The sequence below is a fragment of the Carcharhinus amblyrhynchos genome, chromosome 10, assembly GCF_965287045.1.
Source record: "Carcharhinus amblyrhynchos chromosome 10, sCarAmb.v2.hapA, whole genome shotgun sequence".
In the NCBI taxonomy this organism is placed as follows: Eukaryota; Metazoa; Chordata; class Chondrichthyes; order Carcharhiniformes; family Carcharhinidae; genus Carcharhinus; species Carcharhinus amblyrhynchos.
In genome coordinates this window covers 65,254,654-65,274,822 of record NC_137333.1, presented here as the reverse complement: position 1 = coordinate 65,274,822, position 20,169 = coordinate 65,254,654, and the positions used below count along the sequence as shown (strand labels likewise).

At 40.2% G+C, this 20,169-nt stretch overlaps 1 protein-coding gene across 2 annotated transcripts in view; it reads right to left on the bottom strand.

Moving 5' to 3' along the window:
* Nucleotides 1–20,169, bottom strand: part of dync2h1 (dynein cytoplasmic 2 heavy chain 1) — a 546,351-nt gene that overhangs the window by 121,614 nt on the left and 404,568 nt on the right. For both annotated transcript variants that reach the window (XM_080197215.1, XM_080197216.1), the window contains one exon: nucleotides 17,100–17,204. In XM_080197215.1, the coding sequence (XP_080053341.1) occupies nucleotides 17,100–17,204 (105 nt within the window). The remainder of the gene's footprint in view (nucleotides 1–17,099; nucleotides 17,205–20,169) is intronic.

Below are 20,169 nucleotides of genomic sequence, written 5' to 3'. Positions count from 1 at the left end.
ATTTTAATTAAAATTAAAGCCTGAAACCACCAAACCACCATTTATGTCCATTAGACATGGTATGCTTACGCGTATGCAACTATAGAAACCTTTCTCTCATTAATTCCAATGCCACAAAAATAATGTAGAAAACACAGTGTGCATTTCAATGAGGAAAAGTAAAAAGGAAAAATCACTATAAAATTGCCATGAAACGCACTAACAATTAAAATTTTAGACATATAGCTTTTTGGAACTGATCATAGAGGAATAGTAAGCTTTTCAACTTCTGGCCTTCTATATTACCATCAGATGTTAACATAAGAACATAAGAAATAGGAGCAGGAGTAGGCCATCTCGTCCCTCGAGCCTGTCCCGCCATTCAATAAGATCATGGCTGATCTGATAGAGGTTCAGTTCCACTTACCCACCTGCTTCCCATAACGTTTAAGTCCCTTATTGGTCAAAAAGCTATCTACATGTGTCTTAAACACATTTAACGAGGTAGCCTCCACTGCTTCAATGGGCAGAGAATTCCAGAGATTCACTACCCTCTGGGAGAGGAAGTTCCTCCTCAATTCTGTTCTAAATTGACTCCCCCTTATTTTGAGGCTGTGCCTTCTAGTTCTTCTAGTGGAAGTAATCTCTCTGCTTTGACCCTGTCTAGTCCCTTCATTATCTTATATGTCTCTGTAAGATCTCCCCTCAGCCTTCTCAGCTCCAACGAACACAGGGCCAGTCTATTCAATCTCTCCTCATAAGCTAACCCCCTCATCTCCGGAATCAACCTGATGAACCTTCTCTGCACTCCCTCCAAAGCCAATATATCATTTCGCAAATAAGGGGACCAAAGTTGCACACAGTACTCTAGTTGCGGCCTCACCAGTACCCTGTACAATTGCAGCAAGACTTCCTGCTTTTATATTCCATCCCTCTCATGATAAAGGACAACATTCCATTTGCCTTCTTGATTACCTGCTGCACATGCAACCTGAGTTTTTGCGACTCATGCACAAGGGCCCCCAGATCCCTCTGCACAGTAGAATATTGTAATTTTTCACCATTTAAATAATAGTCCAATTTACTATTATTCCTTCCAAAGTGGATAACCTCACACTTGCCAACGTTATACTCCATCTGCCAGATCCTTGCCCACTCACTTAGCCTATCCAAATCTCTCTGCAGACTTTGTGTTCTCCACGCAATTTGCTTTCCCACTCATCTCTGTGTCATCTGCAAACTTTGTTATCCTACACTCGGTCTCCTCCCCCAGATTGCCTATGTATATGGTAAATAGCTGATGCCCAAGCACCGATCCCTGTGGCACACCACTAGTCACCAACTGTCAACTAGAAAAGCACCCATTTATTCCAACTCTCTGCTTCCTATTAGATAGCCAATCCTCAATCCACACTAACACTTTACCCCCAACTCCATGTACCTTAATCTTATGTAGCAACCTTTTGTGAGGCACCTTATCGAATGCCTTCTGGAAATCTAAAAACACCACATCCATCAGTTCCCCGGCTTTCCCTTCATGAATCCATGCTGTGTCTGCTTGACTGAACCATTTTTTTCCAGGTGTCCTGTTATTTCTTCCTTAATGCTGGATTCCAGCATTTTCCCAACTACGGACGTTAAGCTAACCGGCCGGTAGTTACCTGCCTTTTGTCTACCTCCTTTTTTAAACAGTGGCATTACATTAGCTGTTTTCCAATCAGCTGGCACCTCCCTAAAGTCCGGCGAATTTTGATAAATTACAACTAATGCATCTGCTATTACTTCTGCCGTTTCTTTTAGTACCCTGGGATGCATTCCATCTGGACCCAGGGACTTGTCTACCTTTAGTCCCATTAGCCTACTAAGCACTACCTCTTTAGTAACAGTAATCGTTTTAAGGTCCTCACCCCCTACAGTCCCATGACCGTCAATTATCAATACGTTATTTGTGTCCTCTACCGTGAAGACTGACACAAAAGACTTGTTTAAGTCCTCGGCCATTTCCTCATTTCCCATTATTAAATCCCCCTTCTCATCTTCTAAGGGTCCAACATTTACTTTAGCCATTCTTTTCCGCTTTATATATTTGTAAAAACTTTTACTATCAGTTTTTATATTTTGTGCTAGTTTAGTTTCATAATCTTTCCTTTCTTTATCGCTTTCTTAGTAGTTCTTTGTTGTTTTTTAAAGCTTTCCCAATCTTCTAGTTCCCCACTAATTTTAGCCACTCTGTACGCATTCATTTTTAATTTGATACTCTCCTTTATTTCCTTAGTTATCCACGGCTGGTTATCCCTTTTCTTACATTCCTTTTTCTTCACTGGAATATATTTTTGCAGAATACTGAGAAAAATCTTCTAAAAAATCCTCCACTGTTCCTCAGCTGTCCTATCAAATAGCCTGCGTTCTTAGTCTACATTAGCCAACTCTGCCCTCATCTGATCGTACTCCCCTTTGTTCAAGCAGAAGACACAGGTTTGGGACCCTACTTTCTCACCCTCCATCTGTATTAGAAATTCAACCATATTGTGATCACTCATTCCAAGAGGATCCCTCACAAGAAGATCATTAATTTTACTTGTCTCATTACACAGGACCAGATCTAAGATTGCTCACTCCCTCGTAGGTCCTGCAACATACTGTTCGAGGAAACTATCTCAACAGCATTCTAAGAACTCTTCCTCAAGTCCATTGCGTCCGACTTCAGTCGACCAATCAATATGTAGGTTAAAATCCCCCATGATTATTGCTATTCCGTTTTTACACACATCTGTTATTTGCTTGTTTATAGCCCACCCCACCTCAAAGTTATTATTTGGGGGCCTATAGACTATGCCCACCAGTGACTTTTTCCCCTTACTATTCCTTATCTCCACCCACATTGATTCCACACTTTGCTCCTTAGAGCCTATATCGTCTCTCACTACCGCCCTGATATTATCCTTAATTAACAGAGAGACCCCACCTCCTTTTCCTTCCTGTCTATCCTTCCAAAATGTCTGTTACCCCTGGATATTCAGTTCCCAGTCCTGGTCACCCTGCAACCACGTTTCTTTAATGGCCGCTAGATCATACCCATTTGTAGTAACTTGTACCATCAACTCATTCTCTTTGTTTCGAATGCTACGTGCATTCAGGTAAAGTGTCTTTATGCTAGCCTTTATCTGGACCTGATTTGTTAGTGCATTCTTTTGCTTGCATACTCTGTCCCTTCCTGTCACAGACTGGTTATCCTTCCCCAGACCATCCTGCACAGCGTTGACCACCTCCCTTCTCGTGCTTGTTACCTTTTTTACTCTGCCTGAGGTTAGATTCCTACCCCCTTCTATACTCTCTGTCCTATTACATGATCTGGAAACATTACTGACCTCTCCTGAGTCATCGACTCCTTTAACTAGTTGAATGTCCTCATCATTAACCTGCACTCATACCCTCTCCTTTACCTTTGATTTTGTAATTCCCCATACCACTGAACCCTCCCTCCCCACTATTTAGTTGGAGCGTTTTAGTTGTTCCATCAGGTTACAAAGCAACATTTAATGCATAAATGAAACTCTACATATAGCTTGAATGCTTATCTCAAAACAGCATTTTATTTTCTGATTAAGAATGGACTCAGGGCCTCCACTTATCAAAAATTAGTCTGAAGCAACTCAAACTTATTTTTTAATTAGGGTTATCCCAAGCAGGGAAAAAAAGAAAACTTTCACCGCATCAGTCTGGAAAGGATTAATTTTCTCTATTTTAGTCTGTTGAAATTGTGCCTTTAATTTGCCATTTCCATCTTTTATATAGTCTGGTCATTTTGGCATGATAACAACTTATTTTTGGGAAAGAAGCTGGTTTACTAAACCATGATAGTGGTGAACAGCTTGATAACAGGAATGCACAATGTGCAAGGCCTGAACTTATCAACGCTGATAGAAAAGTACTCCTTTCAAGGATGAGATTAACAAAGAGTTTTATTTCAACTAGCTAAGAACACTTATAGTTAACAAATATTTTAAGGTCTCTAGCAATGGATTTTGAAAATGGATTGCTTAGATGAGAGAAATTGACTCTGCCTTGGTTTTCCGTCCCAAATTCTAATTGCTCTCTCACTCTCTCTCCAATGTCAAAGGTCAGTAAGTTACCCATCAAAAACTGGCCAATAAATGCATCCTATCCTAGGCTGCAGTGTGCTGATGCTCCAATAATATGCTCTCATGTTTAATCAAAGGATAGTAAAGATCCAAGAAATCACTATTTCAGGGAGATCAAAGAAAAAAAATGAATACATCCCTAAAAGCAATAACGTTTATCCAATCATGATCTCACTAGTTTTCTTATGGAAGTGACATCTTTGATGTAACTGCTCAAAATTAGCATGAGGTAAAGCAGAAAGAAGCAGCATTTTGAAAACATTTACAGAATTTTCAACTTGCTTCCTTTTTTATTGACAACATTTAAATTCAAAGGCCATTAGCTGTGATTTGTTTCAAATGTTAGTTCAAATTTTTCTATTCAGATTAATTACTTATAGCTATTTACACATTCTCAGTGTTTATTTATAAGACAACGATTTTAACTATCTGAATTTAATTAAAGCATATATATAGATTTTACCTGATCTTGTTCTTTATCTTTGCAGTGTTTATAGTGAAATTAATTTTACTTACGGACATACCAACAAGGAGCAGGCCTTTCGGCTGCTCGCGCCTGCTTCATCATTTAAAAAGATCATCACTGATCTGATAGTAACCTTAAACCTGCATTCCGCCTACCCCGGATAACCTATCACCCCTTTGCTTACCAAAAATTTATCCACCTCTGACTGAAAGTTATTCTGGGGGTGATCTGACTGGCTCGTTATGCTGGTTGATGGGCGGGCAAGCTGGTAAGATCATGAACGAGGTGAAAACTTGGGTAAGCACCTGGTTTCTCACCTCTCGCGATCTTACCAGCCCTGGAATTCCAGCACGATCAGCCTCGCACCCCAGGAAGGATACGAGGCTAATTATAACATTCATATCAATTTTAATGCTGATTTAAATATTATTCATGAGCCTGTGGCGCAATTGTCTGGGCTAACTTGCCTTAATGACCTTGCTAGTGAAGGTCCTCACTGGCAAGGATCGTGTATAGTCCACATCAATTAGGACGTGACGTGATGGCGTCGCTGGTAGAACCAGAGGCCGCTAAAGCCCCCCAGGGGCAGTGTCCCTTGGGTGCTGTGTCCACAGGGCACCCTGGCACTGCCAACCAGGCACCAGGGACTGCCAAGAGGCGAGGCCCAAGGGACAGGATTAGGGGAGCTGTGCACTCAAACCAAGAATCAGCTGGAGTGGGGGGAGCTGTGCAATTTACAACAGGCAATAGAACAGGGTGGCGATTCACCGGGGAAGGGATTGGGGCAGCGTGATCAGCTGTGGGCGGATAGGGAATGATATTTTAGGGAGCAGGGGTGCCAATCGACCGGGCGGGGGGACCAGTGATCGGGGAATTGTGGGGGGTTGGGAGGAAGGGGAGGCTGGTGAAATCCAGGGGGGGAGGGGAGGTGACTCCATTGCACTGAACAGAGAGATCTGCACATGCACAACTGCACCCTGTGGTTTGAATATCCAGTTTTCTGGCGAGCTTAGGCCCCACCCCTTCCCCTACCAGTGAGCATCAGATTGCACCAAAAATGATGCACAATCTGATCCTTGCCATTCGGCCATTGTCCATTGCAGTTGCCCATCAGCCTGTCAGCCGAGACTGCTACTGTTCAGCCGAACTACAGCATGGTTTTTTACTTGCTGGAGTTCATCTTATATTCTCCTACACTAAATACCAGAAGCTTTTGATCAGTCATGTTGCAGCCATATGGTAGCCCTGTAGAGGGACAGGAGGCCAGACAAAGGTAGAAGAAAACAGGCACTAAGAGTTTGCACAGGATGATTTGTTGTATTTTGTCATGATTTCATTTATAAATTTGGATTGGGATACTTGTTTTATGATGGTGATTTTTTTTTCTTTAAATGACAGAGGGGAGGTAAGATATGGGATTCTAAGTTACTGAGGAGTTGGGGTTGCAGTTACTGGTGTTGCATTTAATGAATTGTTCAGGGATAGTTCAGCAGTAAGGGACTGTCTCCTACCTTCCATTTTGCCCTCTTTATTCTCCTGTTCCTCGGCTGAATGGCCACTGTGAATTTTGGTACCCACTCTGCCAGGTGCCGCAGACTCATGCGGAGTGGTCCAGGCATTGGAAGTATTATTGTTTTAGCACACCAGTAATCTGCTCTTTCACATATCTTCATATTAGAATGACTCTCATAACATGCATTCTGCATGGGTTGTACATTAGAATCATCAGCAATGTGGTCAGCAGATTTCCCTCATCACCAAAACTTTGGTCTGCAATGATACAGCTGGCACAGCAGATTGCCATAGAATGAGGGTGTCATGACTGCTGCCAGTAAATGAGGCAATGACTTGCATGATATGGTGTAATTTTGGTTTCGCTACAGGACCGATTTGACATGAGGTGCCAGCAAAGCAAACTGTGTGTATCTAATGGCAACGTGCACTATGGAGAAATGTGTAATCCTAGCAAAGTCAAGTGTTCGCTCCATTAGCCATTCTCCAGAGATGGGACAACATGTAGCCAGTTCTCTTGGAGTGCAAGGCTGTGATCTCCCAAATGCAACTATGGATGATAAACCACAAGACGTTGGAAAAATTTCCAACTCTAGTCTGGAAGGAATCAGATGCACAAAAATTCATTGCCAAGGTCGCCTTCGCAGCCATTTACAACGCTGCCCTTAACCCTGTTCTGAGGTTGCAGTTGTGGATGCAGCAGGTGGTAGATTTCAGTGATGCTGTCCTTAATGGAAGGTAGACATCAAAAAGTTAACTAAAATAAAAAAGAAAATCAAAGAAAATACTTCCAGCACAGTCACTATCATTAGTTATGGCTCCAGCAAGTATAATTGATGAAATATATACTTCCACAACTCTTACCTAAACGCTTTATTGCCTTAAGTTCTACAGTGACAGAAAGATGCAGAACATATGATTTAAAGGACGTTAAAGGTGTTATTCAAAGATTACATTGAATTTTTTGTGGTTAATTTCCAGTTTGGGACAATCAAGAAAGCACCAATTTCTTCACTGCTAATGTGAGGAAATTGAACACTTGTGCTCTTTTCATTCCCAGACCTTCACACATGAAAGCAAAACAGATTTTATGAGTGAAACAGTAGTCAATATTTTCATGCTAATTCTCCCAGGCTGCATGACAAACTGAAAGATTTTAAGAAGTCACAGTTTTATTAATAAACTCAATTACCTACCCTTCCACCCTACAACTTATTTTCAGACTAGTACTTCCAAAAATAACAGTACTAGGCAACTACATTTGGCAAATGTTAGTGTCTCACAGAGTATGAATTATTTTGTCTTGGATTCTGCAGCTTTCACTCTGCTACAGTATTCTTAATTTCAGCCACGTACTCCGAAAGATACAATCTATATAGTTAATATATTCAGGTTCTGTGGCTACTTGAAACACAGCAGACAGGGAACCCAGAGGACTTGTTTATTGGTGTACTAGAGAAGCCAAGATTACTGAAGGCTGTCTGCTCAACAGCACTGTAGCATATACCTGAATGTACTCCACTACAGGTCAATAGTCAGAGAAGTACAATGTAGTTACAAACTAAATTGTAGACATTACTGAAAAGAGAGCTTAAAGGATTTATAGATAACATCCGTTTATGATTTGTAGAATAGATTGTGTTAGGGCACAGCTGTACAATATCCAATGTCACCTTTAAACATATCTGCTTAACCTTCAGCCATGTCATAATAAGCATCAAAAGAACTTCTCATATTTAACTTATTGTTTTTAACTAGGCATATTTGCACAGACATCAATTTAGACAAACGTGACAGGCATTTTCATATTATAGTCTTTATCAATAAGTTAAAGGAAATGTGATTTTAGGGAAAGAAAGATGGGGTTTCCTTGGAATACAATACTGTTCATACAGTTACATTTTATATTCAGTTACAAAGAAGTGTCACCAAAAGCCTGGGAACAGATCATGACTGATGATTTAATGTTTTGGAACACTGACAGGGTAGAGGGGTGGAGCAGGCAGTGGTTATAGCCCAAAACATAGGAATGAACTAATTGTGCTGAATATCCTATTGTGCCTGTCTCCCCATTTGATGTCTTAGTGGTCCCTTATAATCATGTAACCATCAATAAGCTATCACCATCAAAATGTTATCAATCAGCCAATTCTTGCATTACTTGTGCTGCCTTTTATAATAAATATATCTTATTTAATTACTGAAGTCGGGTAGGTCTGCACCTGGTCTCTGCAGATAGTGCAGTTACTGGGACTCATTCTTAGTGTTTATTTGCAAATTATATTTTCACTATCAGCCTTAGCCCAGATTCTAGCACTCTTACTTCTGAGGCACAAAATTCCAGTTCAAGTCCCTCCCTGGGAGCTTCAACACAAATAATTAAAGCTGACATTCCACTGCAGCGCTGAGGGAGTCCCTGGTGTCCTGGCCAATATTTATCTTTCAATCAACATCCAATATTACCTATCAATCAATATCCATTGACTCTGTCTACACTTGCCACTGCCTCGGAAAAGCATAATCGAGGGCCCCCTCCGCCCTGGACATATTCTCTTCCGTTGGGAAAAAGATACAAAAGTCTGAGATCACGTACCACCGACTGAAGAATAGCTTCTTCCGTGCTTCCATCAGACTTTCTTCACAACTGGAGGTGGCACATAATTTGCCAGTGGTGGAAGCGTCTGATCCCACTGCTGTCAACGGGATTTCCTTGACAGGCGTGCACCATCAGCAGGGCCAGAAGATCTCACCATCATGAACAGCCAGTGAATTCTGCCTCTGGTTTATATCACACTGCAATTTGTGGGAATTTGCTATTTACACATTGATTATCATGTTTCCTTCATTAGAGAAGTAACTCACTGGCTGTAAAGTACTTTGTGATATACGGGGGTTGTGAACTGCAATAGTTTCATTTTTGCTTTGTAAGACTGTAACAGCAGCCCATCTTGCACACAAAAGAGACACTAGTAATTATTCAGTTGATAGACTGTAAGCACAGAACAATTCATGATTTGAAGGCATTTACAAATTTAATGAAATTTTTATCTAAATAACGGAATATGTGAAATGCTTCATTTGTAAGATCATGAAATAGATACAAAAGATGGAAGCCATTTAGCTATTTATGCACAAAATCTTCATCTTGACTACATTACCAAAGAACATTCCAAATATTGATCACTCTTTGCCTAGAATTATTCTATTGGACATCTATATTAAATACTAACAAGTTTTAACCTAAGCCCCTTGTTCTAATAACTTGGTATTTCTTGAAGTAGCAGGGATGAATTAATCTATTCCAGATCTAGTAACTCAAAACTGGGTATCCATGAGGTGCTGTGGGCCCTTGGCCTACACTGACAATTTTCTCCCATGAGTTATTGAGTCAGATCGCACTCTGTGCTTGCTCCATTATTGGACCATTATTTAAATGGTAAAAAAATGCAGCATGCACTGTGCAGAGGGACCTGGGTATCCTTGTACATGAATCACAAAAAGTTGGTTTGCAGAAATTAAGAAGGCAAATGGAATTTTGTCCTTCATTGCTAGAGGGATAGAATTTAAAATAGGGAGGTTATGTTGCAGCTGTATAAGGTGCTGGTGAGGCCACACTTGGTGTACTATATACAGTTTTGGTCTCCTTATTTGAGAAAGGATTTTGATTTTTGATTTGATTTATTGTCTCATGTATCAGTGAAAAGTACTGTTTTTTGTGAATTATACAGACAAAGCATATTGATCATAGAGAAGGAAGCGAGAGAGTATACAATGTAGTGTTACAGTCATAGCTGCAGTGTAGAGAAAGGTCAACTTAATGCAGGGTAGGTCCATTCAAAAGTCTGATGGCAGCAGGGAAGAAGCTGTTCTTGTGTCGGTAGGTAGTACCTCAGACTTCTGTATCTTTTTCCTGATGGGAGAAGGTGGAGGAGAGAATGTCTGGGATGCATGGGGTCCTTAATTATGCTGCTTTGCCAAGGCAGCGTGAAGTGTAGACAGAGTCAATGGATTAGGCTATAGTCACAACCTTTTGTAATTTCTTGCAGTCTTGGGCAGAGCAGGAGCCATACCGAGCTATGGTACAACCAGAAAGAATGCTTTCTATGGTGCATCTGAAAAAGTTGGTGAGAGTTGTAGCTGACATGCCAAATCTCTTCAGTTTTCTGAGAAAATAGAGGCGTTGATGGGCTTTCTTAACTATAGTGTTGGCATGGGGGTGGACCCAAGACAGGTGATCTGGACACCTAAAAATTTGAAGCTCTGAACCCTTTCTACTTCATCCTTGTTGGTGTAGATAGGGCACGTTTTCTCCTGTAGCTTCCTGAAGTCGATGACAATCTCCTTTGTTTTGTTAACATTGAGGGAGAGATTATCGTCACCGCACCAATTCACCAGATTCTCTATCTCATTCCTGTACTCTGTCTTGTCATTACTTGTGATCCAATCCACTACAGTGGCGTTGTCAGCAAACTTGAAAATCGAGTTGGAAGAGAATTTGGCCACACAGTTATGGGTATATAAGGAGTACAGTAGGGGGCTGAGAACACAACCTTGTGGGGCACTGGTGTTGAGGATGATAATGGAAAAGGTGTTGTTGCCTATCCTTACTAATAATGGTCTGTGGGTTAGGAAGTTCAGAATCTAGTCGCTGAGGGAGGAGCCAAGCCTAAGGCCATTGAGTTTGGAGATGGGTTTCATAGGAATAATGGTGTTGAAGGCTGAGCTGCAGTCAATAGATAGGAGTCTGACAGAGGTGTCTTTGTTATCTAGGTGTTCCAGGGTTGAGTGCAGGGCCAGGGAGATGGCATCTGCTGTGGACCTACTGCGGCGGTAGGCAAACTGTAATGGATCCAGACAGTCTGAGAGGCTGGGAGTGATCATGCCTTTTGAAGCACTTCATAATGATGGATGTCAGAGCCACCAGACTAGTCATTAAGGCATGCTGCTTGGCTTTTTTTTGGCACTAAGATGATGGATGTCTTCTTGACGCTGATAGGGACCTCAGATTGTTGTAAAGAGAGGTGGAAGATGGATATAATAGCACCGGAGGGAGTGAAGAGGAGATTCACTGGGTTGATTTGGAGTTCAGAAGGTTGGCTTATGAGGAGAGACTGAATAAACTCAGACTCTACTCAATGGAATTTAGAAGAATGAGGAGGGATCTTATAGAAACCTACAAAATTATGAAGGGAATATGTAAGATAGAAGCAGGAAGGTTGTTTCCACGGGTGGGTGAAACTAGAACGAGAGGGTTTAGCCTCAAAATAAGGGGGAACAGATTGAGCACTGAGTTGAAGAGGAACTTCTTCATCTAAAGGGTTGTGAATCTGTGGAATTCCCTGTGAAGCAGTAGAGGCTACCACGTTGATTGTTTTTAAGGCAAGGATTGACAGATTTTTGAACAGTAAAGGAATTGAGGGTTATGGTGAGGGGTTGAGTAAGTGGAGCTGAATCCACAAAAAGATCAGCCATGATCTTATTGAATGGTGGAGGTCAGATGGCCTACTCCTGCTCCTAGTTCTTATGTTCCACAAAGCTTTCACTTTCTTCTTTTCAATAAATTGTACTTACGGATTCCGTTTCAACAATGGTTTGTTGCACAGAATACTACATTTTAATCATCTGGTGTTTATACATGTGTAATAAATAAAGAGTGCGCCCAACAAAAAACTTGTGGACCATTGTTCACCATATCTTCCAGTCTGAGGAATTTCCCACATCCATATCTTTTCCATCCTCCAGCTATTTCTCATCCATGAGCCACATTATTACCCATGTCACTACACGTGTTCGAAATTTCTTATGTGGATCTTTGTTAAAAGTTGCTAGGTCATCCATAAAAACCATAACTACTAGATTTCATTTCTCTAACCTTACAGTCAATTATTCAAAGAATTCTACAAGGTTGGTAAGTATCGTCTGCCCTTTATAAATCCATACTGACTTGATCTAATAAACTTGTGTCTATTCAACCAGAATATAGGAGTAAGAGCAGGATTTAGACTCTCGAGACTATTCTGCCATTCAAGAGATTGTAGTGATCTAACTCTTTATCCTCAGCTTTGTCCCATATCCCTTAATACCTTTAAAAAACAAAAATCTATCAATCTCAGGTAAAATTTTAAAATTGATTTGGCTTCAACTGACTTTTTGCAGAAGTGATTCCAAACTTCTGATACCTTTTGTGTGTACAGCATTTCCTAACTTCACCCTTGAAAGGTCTGGCTTCAATTTTTAGTCTGTACCCCTTGGCTTGGACTTCCCAACCAGCAGAAATAGTTTCTATGTCTCCCCCTTTGGTTTTCCTTGATGCCTTGAAAATTTAGAGTAAATCATCCATTAACCTTCTAAGTGCCAGGGAATACAACCAATATTCCCACTAAACTGCATAGCTACTTGGCAACCCAAAGATTTTCATGCATGTCGTCCACAATTTAGTCCCTTTTAAATTACCTCATGTGTAGCATTGCACAAAAAAAAATGATATGGGCTGTGCACTTGAAGAAATCCCATGTGAAAAAAAATACGAGTTGTTGAATGCAACCAAAATTTGTGCAATATGTCCTTGGAATTTAGACCCTTAAATCCAGGTATTAATCTGGTCAACTATGCTATACTCCTTCCAACATAAATATATCCTTCAAAGTTGTGGTGTCCTGAACCATTCCCCTTGTTCCACGGTGACCTAAATAGGGCTTTGCACAGTTCTCTGGATATAAGGCCCAATGTTCTGTTAGCATTTTCGATTATTTTCTGTGCCTGTTCGTGGTACTTTAACGATCAAAGTATATTGACCCATAAGCCTCTTTGGACTTCCACTGTTCCAGCTGTTGATTATTTAGAAAACACTCTGAACTTTTTTTGGTTTGAATTGGATGATCTCACATTTGCCTACTTTGAAATCCATTTGCCACAGCTTTGCCTATGCGATTAATCAAGAAATATTTGTTTCATAAATATGCTTTCATCTATGTTGCCTATAATGATGCCTACTTTATGCTTCCATTTACACTGCTTACAATACCTCCTATTTCATGTCACTGGCAAATTTCGATTATGTGGCTTCCTATCCCAACATCTAAGTCAGTAATGCATGCAGAGAGTTGTTGTGGCCCTAACAAAAATCTCTGCAGGACATCCCCCTCGTCACATCATGCCAATTAGAGTATCTGCCATTCTGCCAATTTCCTAACCGGATCAATACTTTGCTTTCAATTCCATGAACTTCAACGTTGGCTAACAGCCTCTGCAAGACCTCTGCCTTCTGCAAGTCCATATAAATAACATCGTTGTGAAAATGTTTGGTTTCATAATTCTTCGGCATGTTTCTTCGGCAGGATCTTCTGGTCATTGGTTGGTGGCAGTAGCTTCTAGTCTTGCCATTGTCAATGGATTTTCTTGTTCTATGCACTTACCGCTGGTGGGACCAGAAGATCCTGAAGGTCAGAATGGCCGGAAAATCTGGCCCATGCATTTCAGAGGTTAATCTTTTAGTTTTAGGAAACGAATTTTAAAATGCACATAAATATAAACATGTGATTGAGAAACTGGTTAGCAACACAAAATGACGTGCAATTCAACTGACCCGGGGCAATTACATGTTGAAGAAAAAGTTTTATTGTGTTGCTGCAATAGGGGTAAAAGGTATTCACACCAATGATTATTATGACCACTTTGGGTCTATTTGCATGGGCCAATTTGTCTCAAGACATCTCGAAAAATGTTATGACGTTGAAGTATACCCCGGGGATGTTTCAATTACTCGTGTAGGTTCCCTGAATCAAAAATGTTAAAAACTATTTGCAAACAGGAGTTTCCTTCCTGGAAGCAATAAATGTAGTAAAGGGCCATTATCTCCATAAGAAACATAAGTTCACTCTTGTGCATCCCCAAATCAAAAGGTTGTTTTGAAGATAAAAGTTAAGTAATCTATATTTTCATTCAGGACAGAGCATGTCACAATGTCATGGCGTACACTGAACTACTTAAAACATCAAATGGAGAATCTCTCCATCACTATAAAGATATAGCCAGATGAACCAATGTGGAAGCCCATTCCCAAGCACAACTCACAACATTCTCCATTTGTGCAAAATTTCAAGCCTATATTGGATTCAGTTATATTATGATCATTATTAGATAACTACCCAGGCACCGTTTGACTTAATTAGATTTGGCTCATTATCAAATCCAGTATGGCATGCTCTTTTATTAATTCCAGGGAGTATTGTTGCAGTAAACAATCCTGAAATTCCCAAAAATTTTCAAGACTCAAAAAATTCACCATCTTTTTACATGTGCTCATCTGCTAATCCTAATCCTTATTTATGAAAGCGTAATTTTACTCACTTCCAGATGGTGTATGGGGAGGCAAAGGAATTGGTAAAATTACGGGAAGCCACATTTTCCAGCTCCCAATACACTTATCCACATTGGCGGAACTGGAAGAAAGTGGTTGCCTGCTCCAGGCAGTCTATGAACATAATTAAAAACTCACCAAAGTTGACATTTTGCTCCCTACCATGTAGGAAGATGACCAGCTCAATGGAAGCAGCCTCCCTGTGGTCACCCAGGACCATTGATGTCAGAGGCACCAAGGCATAAAGAGGGGATGGTGGACAAGAATATGGGCAAACTACTGTGGATGCTGGACTCTGAAATAAAAACAGAAAATGCAGGAAAATCTCAGCAGGTTTGGCAGCATCTGTGGTGAGAGAATAGAGCCAATATTTTAAATCATGACGACCCTTCATAGACATTAGCTCTATTCTCTCGCTACAGATGCTGTCAGACCTACTAAGATATTCCAGCATTTTCTGTTTTTATGGTGGACAAGAATGTTTGCTCCCAATGAAGCGTTAATGCAAATGAAGATATTGCAATGAAAATAAAAATATCAAAACTACCATTTGTTTTTGGGATGTTCTACATTTGTTTCTTGATCATAAAAGCAGTTACATTTATATGGGAGATCAATAATGAACACTTCTGATTAAGATTCAGTAAGACTAGTCAGGAAAACAATTAATGAGAATTTTCAAGGCAAAATTATGTTCTATTAAAAATGCAGAATGTTTCCTTCCATACCACTGAGTTTCACCTGGCACCGTTCAGGATTAGTTGGATGGAATAGTACATCATTTCGTTGTGTTTGTTGTAACAATATTGCTGGAATTTTACCAGAATTGGAGTGGGCGTGGCTTGCACAACAGTTGGCCCTGGGCAGGATTTTATGAGGCTCACCCAAGCAAGGTCATAAAATATCAGCCAATAACTCTGGTGCAAGGGAGAATAACAGAAGCTTTTAGAATGTTAGGATGGATTTTTGCCTGGGTTTCTTCACTAGCTGCCTGACATGCACTTGAATCTATGTAGAGTTACATATCTTGTATAAAGAAAATCAGAATTAAATGCTAAAAGCAGGGCTGGAAACATGAAACTATTCTTAATTTATTATTAAACAAGAAACTATTATCAAAATTAAGGCCTTTCAGTTGCTACTGGACAGAAATTTCAAAATATTTGCAAGTAGCTTGTCAGGATCCATCTCAAATTTCCCTCAAGTTTGCCAGATGTCCTCTGGTTTACAGGAGGACTTTGTGCAGACACCAACCTTTCTTCGGATGTCGAAGCTTGGGGTCACTAACAGCAAGAAAACAGCATTTTCCAATTGCAACAAAGAGGAAAATTCACTTCACCATTTTAAGACATGAAATGATGAAGTAAAGTTGGCATTATCATTACTGTTACATTTGGCATTAGAACATTGCCCATTGATTTCCATAAGCTTGGAGCATTGGAGTGACATGGTGCACACTGCTGCCTTAGAGCTCCAGGGACCCAGGTTCAATTCCGCCTAAGGTGACAATCTGTGTAGAGTTTGCATGTTCTCCCCGTGTCTGTGTGGGTTTCCTCCAGGTGCTCCAGTTTCCTCCCACAGTCTAAAGATGTGATGGTTAGGTCTATTGCCCATGCTAAATTGCCCCTTAGTATCCAAAGATGTGTAGGTTTGGTGGATTAGCCATGGTAAATGAATGGGGTTATGGGGATAGGGGAGAGGAGAGGCTCTACGTGAGTGGGATGCTCTTTTGGAGAATCTGTGCAGACTGACTGAGCCAAATGGCGTCTTTTTGCACAGTAGGAATTCAATGGTTCTATTACAGTTTTACCACTCAATTATTTCATACATACCAGAAGATATCCTGTGGTATTGTTCAGGGTGAGTCAGAGAATGTGCTGTTGTATAATAGTAGAGGTGATTATATTATATGGCGGCTCAAATGACTTAAACACTGCGAGTCAAATTTCATTAAAAAGTATTCTGATATTTTTAATGGGGCTTTTGAAACTGAATTTTATTATTCTGTCTCTAATCCATAATTGAAAACCCTTCATATTGTATATCCATGTCTTTATCCATCAGTCTTTTTTTATCCCTTTCTAGGTTTAAAACTGAGAATACAGCAAGATCGTATGCAAATTGCATTAGTTGGTGTTAGATATTTATGATTTAGATGCATTTGTAGTGCTATAATTTGGCTGTTCTGGAAGAACAACTGAGAGATGGTTCTGAATTTTAGCATTTTGGTGAAATTGCTTGGTTTGATGGTGAAGGAGATCTGATCTGGGGAATCTGTGGAGGTGGAACCTGATTATTGCCAAAGCTAGGAGATGATTATGGGGATTTGGGTTCACAGAAGGATCCCTCAAATCGTTCCACTGAAACTAGAGGGAAAGTTTGATTATAACACCACTGGGGGAGGAAAAGGAATGGGACATTTTGGATTTGGAAACACTTGTTCGTAATTTTCCAATACGTCTCTGTAAACATTAAAGTTAATCTTACACAGTGGCTGATTCCTAAATGTGTATTTCTGTATCTGTCTCTCTGGAATGCCTATTTCATGGAAATTAAGCATTGCCTAATGGAAAGCCTAGAACAGAGATTATATTCACAACCGTCATTGCTAAAAATAATATAAAAAATTTGAACTGTTTACCTGGTTGCTGAAAATGCATTGTGATGATCGTTCTATATTGGCAGGTAAACCAAAATAAGCAGGTTTGTCATCTTCTGGTAAATGGGTAATAACGGCACGATAATCCTATAACAGATAAAAGTGGAGAATGATTATCCAAGAATAGATCTTTCTGCTTTAAGCGTAGCTGCATTTAATGAGCTGCATAAGAACATATAAAAGAGGAGCAGAAGTAGGCCATTTGGCCCTTTCTGTCATTCAATACAATCGTATCTGATCTTTTCCATCAACTCCACTTTCCAATGCTATACCATATCCCTTAATCCTAAATAACCTAAAAACCTATTGAACTCTGTCTTGAATTTCATATGTTCTTTTACTTCTACTTCTTATGTCTATCTGTATATCTATCTTATAGTTACCAACCTACATTATTAAGTTCACTTCCAATTTGGCGAACTTTCAGATAACCTCTTTTGCAAAATTGTCTGAATTATTTTCTGTAAGTCCATAAGATAGCATGCATACACATTCCCCCAGTTACCATTTTAGTGACCCTCTCAAAAAATTTTACTCGGTTAGTCAGGCATGACTTATCTTCACAAATCTCTGCTGTCACTCTTGGATCAGTTTACAATTGTATAAGTAATCGATAAATCTGTCCCTGTTGAAATATTCCAGTAGCTTCCCCACATCTGAGTTAAACTAATAGAGTGCAATTACCTGGTTTGACTCATTCTTCACTGCTCTTCGAATCATAAGATGCAATTCATAAACAATTTATAAATTCAAAGAGTTGAAAAATTAAGATTAACATATCTGGAATTTCATTTTCTTTATTTATGGATGTAAATGTTGTTGGTGGAGCACCACCTCCAAAAACCATGCAGCAGCACTTAATGAAGTGGAATGTGTGTGTGTGTGTGTGTGTGTGTGTGTGTGTGTGTGGTTGGGGGGGGAAGGAAGAGTCTTTCTGTTTTAATTTTAACTGGGATGCAGCACTGAGGTGGGCCTTTAAACAGCTCTACTCTTATATTCCATGCCTCAGCTAATAAAGGCAAGTATGTGCCTTCTTAACCATCTTATCTACCAGTTTTTCTGCCTTCAGGGCATGAACCCCAAAGTCCCTTCTGTACTTCGCCAGGAATGTAGGAATTCTACATTCCTTTGCCTTGTTAGTCCTCCCAAAATGCATCACATCACACTATTCAGGGTTTAATTCCATTTGCTACTGTTCCGTTCATCCAACCAGCCCATCTATATCATGCTGTCATCTAAGGCTTTCCTTCTCACCTCCTTAGTATCCTACCAATTGTCATATCATCTGCAAACTGACTGATTATGCCCCCCACGTTCATGAATAGGTCATTAATGTACTTTACAAACAGCAAGGGACCCTGTTGTACACCAACTCCACAGAGGCTTCCTGTCACAAAAAACAATGTTAGACCAACACTTTCAGCCCTCTGCCACGAGGCCAATTTTGGATCCAAGTTTCCAAATTGTCCTGGATCCCATGGGCTCTTATCTTCTCCCATGCAAGACCTCGTCAAAAGCCACCTGAAACGTGTAGGAAATGAGAGTGTGAGTGGTGAGGGCTTAAGGGCCTTTATGCTTTTATTTTAATTGGGACACAGCACTGAGGGGACTTTAAAGATCTGACCTTTGCAGGCCCTATGTCTGTCTCCAAACTTTTGTTTTGAGTTGGGTGGCCTGACTCCAGCCACACTCACCCTCGATAATAAAATTTCCGTCCTCCCAAGTTGGGCAGGCAAAGATGGGAGTTTTACTGACAGCCACCATTCACCTCAAGATGGAAGTCCAAGCCACTCAGAATGGTTAAGCCTGACAAAGCGACTAAGAAGACTGTAATTAGTAGCAAGTTTTTGATGATGATGGTAGCTCTGCTGAAGGGCCATCCAGACTCAAAACATTGGCTCGATTCTCTCTCCACATATGCTACCAGACCTGCAGAAATTTTCCAGCATTTTCTGTTTTGATGGTGTTTCATTGTTCCAGAAACCGAGCAGGTGGAATTTGCAACTATGAGAACCTTAATGTTGAAGAAGCAATCTGACAACAAATAAGTAATTGATATAAATGATAAGGAGATAGAACTGGGCAAATGGGGCAGTAAAAAGTCTGACAACACCAGGTTTTAGTCCAACCTATTTATTTGATAATATACTCGCAAGCTTTCGAGGGGTTACCCTCTTCGTCAGGTGAATGGAGAGTTCTGGCCTCAGACAGAGCATATAAAGCACAGACAGTTTAGAGATTACTGATTAAAATCAGTAATCTCTAAACTGTCTGTGCTTTATATGCTCTGTCTGAGGCCAGAACTCTCCATTCACCTGACGAAGAGGGTAACCCCTCGAAAGCTTGCGAGTATATTATCAAATAAATAGGTTGGACTAAAACCTGGTGTTGTCAGACTTTTTACTGTGTTTACGCCAGTCCAACGCCGGCATACCCACATCACAAATGGGGCAGCACAGTGGTTAGCACTACTGCCTCACAGCGCCAAGAACCTGGGTCCAATTCCCAGCTTGGGTCACTGTCTATGCAGATTTTGTATGTTCTCTCCGCATGTGCGGGCTTTCCTCTAGGTCCTTCAGTTTCCTTCCACAGTCCAAAAGAAATGCTGGTTAGGTGCTTTGACCACTAGGGGATTTTCACAGTAACTTCATTGCAATATTAATGTAAGCCTACTTGTCACTAATAAATACATGTTACTTACTTTAAATTCTGGGAGCAGAAAGTCTTCTAGGAATTGGTGAGAATGTTTGCATACAGGTAGGAGGGAGGCAGTTATGCAGCAAATTGAGTGGTGTTAGTTTTAGTGTGTAAAATGGATCAATAGAGAAGGAATCAGGACCTAGATTAAAACATTCTGGAACAAATACATTTCAAACAAAATTATAATACCAATTACAATAACTGTGCTAATGAGAATAAAGGTCTACTTTATTTAAACATATTACAGTTATTACAATGATCTCCCACTGTGACTTGCAAGTTCATTTAATCAAAACATGAAAGTTCATGCACATAGAAAGCGCTTTTTAAAATGAAAACTGTTTAATTATGC